This window comes from Protobothrops mucrosquamatus, unplaced genomic scaffold (assembly GCF_001527695.2).
Source record: "Protobothrops mucrosquamatus isolate PMUCROS unplaced genomic scaffold, P.Mucros_1.0 scaffold2953, whole genome shotgun sequence".
Classification (NCBI taxonomy): Eukaryota; Metazoa; Chordata; class Lepidosauria; order Squamata; family Viperidae; genus Protobothrops; species Protobothrops mucrosquamatus.
In genome coordinates, this window is record NW_015388976.1 from 3,671 (window position 1) to 6,897 (window position 3,227).

Genomic DNA, 3,227 nt, shown 5'->3' on the forward strand with positions numbered 1-3,227 from the left:
CCTCCTCCTCCTCCTCCTCCTCCTCCTCCTTCCCTAACGCCCGCTGTTGTGATGCGTATTCCCGTAGACCCCAGCACCAGCAGGCGCTTCACACCTCCCTCCACGGCCTTCCCCTGCGGTAAGATGGGAGAGAACAGCGGCGCCCTCAGCGCGCCCGTCCCGGGACCTCGCAGCCGGCCCGAGGCGCGCTCGGTGGTGGACGTCCTGGCCGATCACCCGGGAGAGCTGGTGCGGACCGACAGCCCCAACTTCTTGTGCTCGGTGCTGCCTTCCCACTGGAGATGCAACAAGACCCTCCCCGTGGCCTTCAAGGTAAGCCGGGAGGGGAGGGGAGGGGAGGGGGAGGCCGGGCGGAGCGGGCGGGTCCTGGGAGAGGCGCGCAGATGTTTCCTGCCGAGCGGGCTTCCCAAGGCGCCCGGGAGGACTCGCGGTTTAACGGCAGAAGCAGCGGGATGGGTGGCTGGGCGGGCGGGGGGGGAAAGGTAGGAGAAAGCCCCCCCCTGGGCAAGAGGTTTGCAGGGTTAGCCAGCAGCTCCCGCTCCCCCCCCCCACACACACACCCAGGCAAAAGCGCTGCGCGCCGTTCTGCAAAACGGGCCAAGGAGTTCCTCCCCCCCCCCAGACCTTGGCAGCCCAAAAGCGCTTTTAATTTCCTGCGGGGAAACCGCAAAGCTGAATGGCAGGCGGCTTCTTAAAGGTTAATCCCAGAAGCCCGCGGTACTCCCTGCGACTTGCTTCCGCCAGGGGTTGTACCGCTGTCACTCGGCTGCAGCTCGGCTCTTGCGACCCCTACGGAGGGCGGCGGCAGCGGCGTCTTCGCCCACCCAGCTCTCCGGATTTCCCGGGTCGTCTCTAGTCAACGAGCAGGCCCGGACAGGTCCGGAGGCTTGGGGTGCGGAGGGAGAGGCTGTTGGAGAAGAGCCGTTCGGTTTTTGCGGACGCTACAAGCCCCCGCAAGGAAGCCCCCCTCCCCTCCCCTCCGCCGGGAAGCTAGCCAGGGTTAAAGAAAAGTCCCAATTCGGCCAAAGGCCGCTTGGAACCCCTTTCTGTCATTCAGAAATAAAATAATCCACCTCGATCACCTCCCGCAAACACGGTTCCAAATCTTTTGGGTTTTTTCTTTCTTTCTCTTTTCTCGCCTCGCAGTTACGCTCGAGGCGTTCTACGGTCCAAAGAGCGCAAGGCAATGTAAAGCCGTGAAATTTAATCGTGAAATTTAAATAAACCACGATTATACTCTATATAATATCCCCGCAGAGTACAACCCTTAAAAATAGCAAGAACAAGCACTCCAACTCAGCCTCCAGCTAAAAAGTTTCCTTTTTAAATAAGCCAGCGCTTCTGATTCAACGTCGGAAGGGCTGGCGGCGTCTCTAACCTGCCAAGACGCCCAGACTGTCCGACCGGAGCCCCGGAGGAGGAAGGGAATTTCAGAAGGGGGACGGAACGCTTCGCAGGCCGTCCCGCGGCCTCTCCCGAACTTGGACTGGCGGCGGAGGTGGCGATCTCCGTGGGCCTTTTCTTGCCAGGAAAAGCAGAAGAAAATGCCCCTTTTCAAAGCCGGGGGGGGCGGGGGGGAGGAAGGAGTCTTTCTCAAGCGGGAGAGATGTCTGCACCTATTGGAATTCCATACTTGGGGAAGGAAAAATAACTAATTTTTTCTCCGGGACACCCTCCCAAACCCAGCTTTGGCGTCATAGTTAAATTTACACCGGGCCCTTAAAAACACGGTTGGATGGATGGATGGATGGATGGATGGATGGATGGATGGATAGATAGATAGATAGATAGATAGATAGATAGATAGATAGATAGATAGATAGATAGATAGATAGATAGATATAGATAGATAGATAGATAGATAGATAGATAGATAGATAGATAGATAGATAGATAGATAGATAGATAGATAGATGACGATGATGATGGAAAATAGAAATTAGCAAGCAAGAGAGAAAGATGATCAAGGGAGAGAGATGATAGGTGATATACAGTAGATGATTAGATAGATATGGATGGATGGATGGATAGATAGATAGATAGATATAAATGAAAGATAGATGAGAAAAAATGGGCAGTTACGTGCCACTGTCAACTAGATAGGCAGGCAGGCAGGCAGGTAGGTAAATAGGTAGATAGGAAGGCAGGCAGGCAGACACAGTTGTTTCTAAAACGAATAAAGGACTGTATGTATGTATGTTATTTAAGTAGCCGCTCAGCTCACATAAGTGGGCCTCTTACAAGATTTAAAAAAATAACCCACCCACCCCGGCCAAAAGAAACATAACTCTTCTGGCGTCTACGGAGAAACCGCGAACCAGAGCCGGCCTCCCTCTTGACCCAATATCTGCTGGGGACAGCAGACCGGACTTCTGTCCTTTGCGAAAGGCTAGCGAGGCTGGGCCTGCTACGATCGCCCCTTCCACACGCCGCAGGCCGAGATTTCGGCCGGGCTCCTCCAACACCCCGAACCAACCCTCCATCGGCCAACCCTATTGTGTCCGAGCGTCTCGTGTGAACCCGGACCGTCCCCTCCAGCCCGCAGTAAGCTGCTCTCCGGAATTGAAACGCGATGCTCGCTCACCCAACTCGGCGTCTAGGCCGTGTTTTCTTCCCCGGCGGGCAGTCGAGCTTCCCTCTAGTAGGCGCGGCGGGAAAGTAAAAGTGAAGGTAACCCCACCGGGAGCCCTCAGAAAAATAGCGCTAAGCTCCAAGGCTTCCTAGAAATGGAGATGAGGCAGCGTCTCCCCTAGAAATAACAAGATTTCCCAGAAATATCCAGGAGTCCAAAGATTTAGGAGAATGACGCATGCCCAGAATTTATTTATTTATTTATTTATTTATTTATTTATTTATTTCTTTCTTTCTTTCTTTCTTTCTTTCTTCTTTCTCTTTCTTTCTTTCCTTCCTTCCTTCCTTCTTTCTTTCTTTTTCTTTCTTTCTTTCCTTCCTCCTTTCCTTCCTTCCTTCCTTCCTTCCTTCTTCTTTCTTTCTTTCCTTCCTTCCTTCCTTCCTCCTTCCTCCTTCCTTTCTTTCCTTCCTTCCTTCCTTCCTTCCTCCTTCCTTCCTTCCTTCCTTCCTTCCTTCCTTCCTTCTACTTTCTTTCCTTCCTTCCTTCCTTCCTTCCTTCCTTCCTTCCTTCCTTCCTTCTTCTTTCTTTCTTTCTCTTTCCTTCCTTCCTGCTTTCTTTCTTTCTTTCTTTCTTTCTTTCTTTCTTTCTTTCTTTC

General features: G+C 52.6%; 1 protein-coding gene across 1 annotated transcript in view; it reads left to right on the forward strand.

Annotated features, from left to right (window-relative positions):
- The first annotated feature begins 11 nt into the window (after nucleotides 1–11).
- RUNX3 (RUNX family transcription factor 3) overlaps nucleotides 12–3,227 on the forward strand; it is a 111,989-nt gene continuing 108,773 nt past the window's right edge. Inside the window, exon 1 of the mRNA XM_015826084.2 lies at nucleotides 12–312. Coding sequence (XP_015681570.1) covers nucleotides 52–312 — 261 coding nt within the window. The 5' untranslated portion in view covers nucleotides 12–51. The remainder of the gene's footprint in view (nucleotides 313–3,227) is intronic.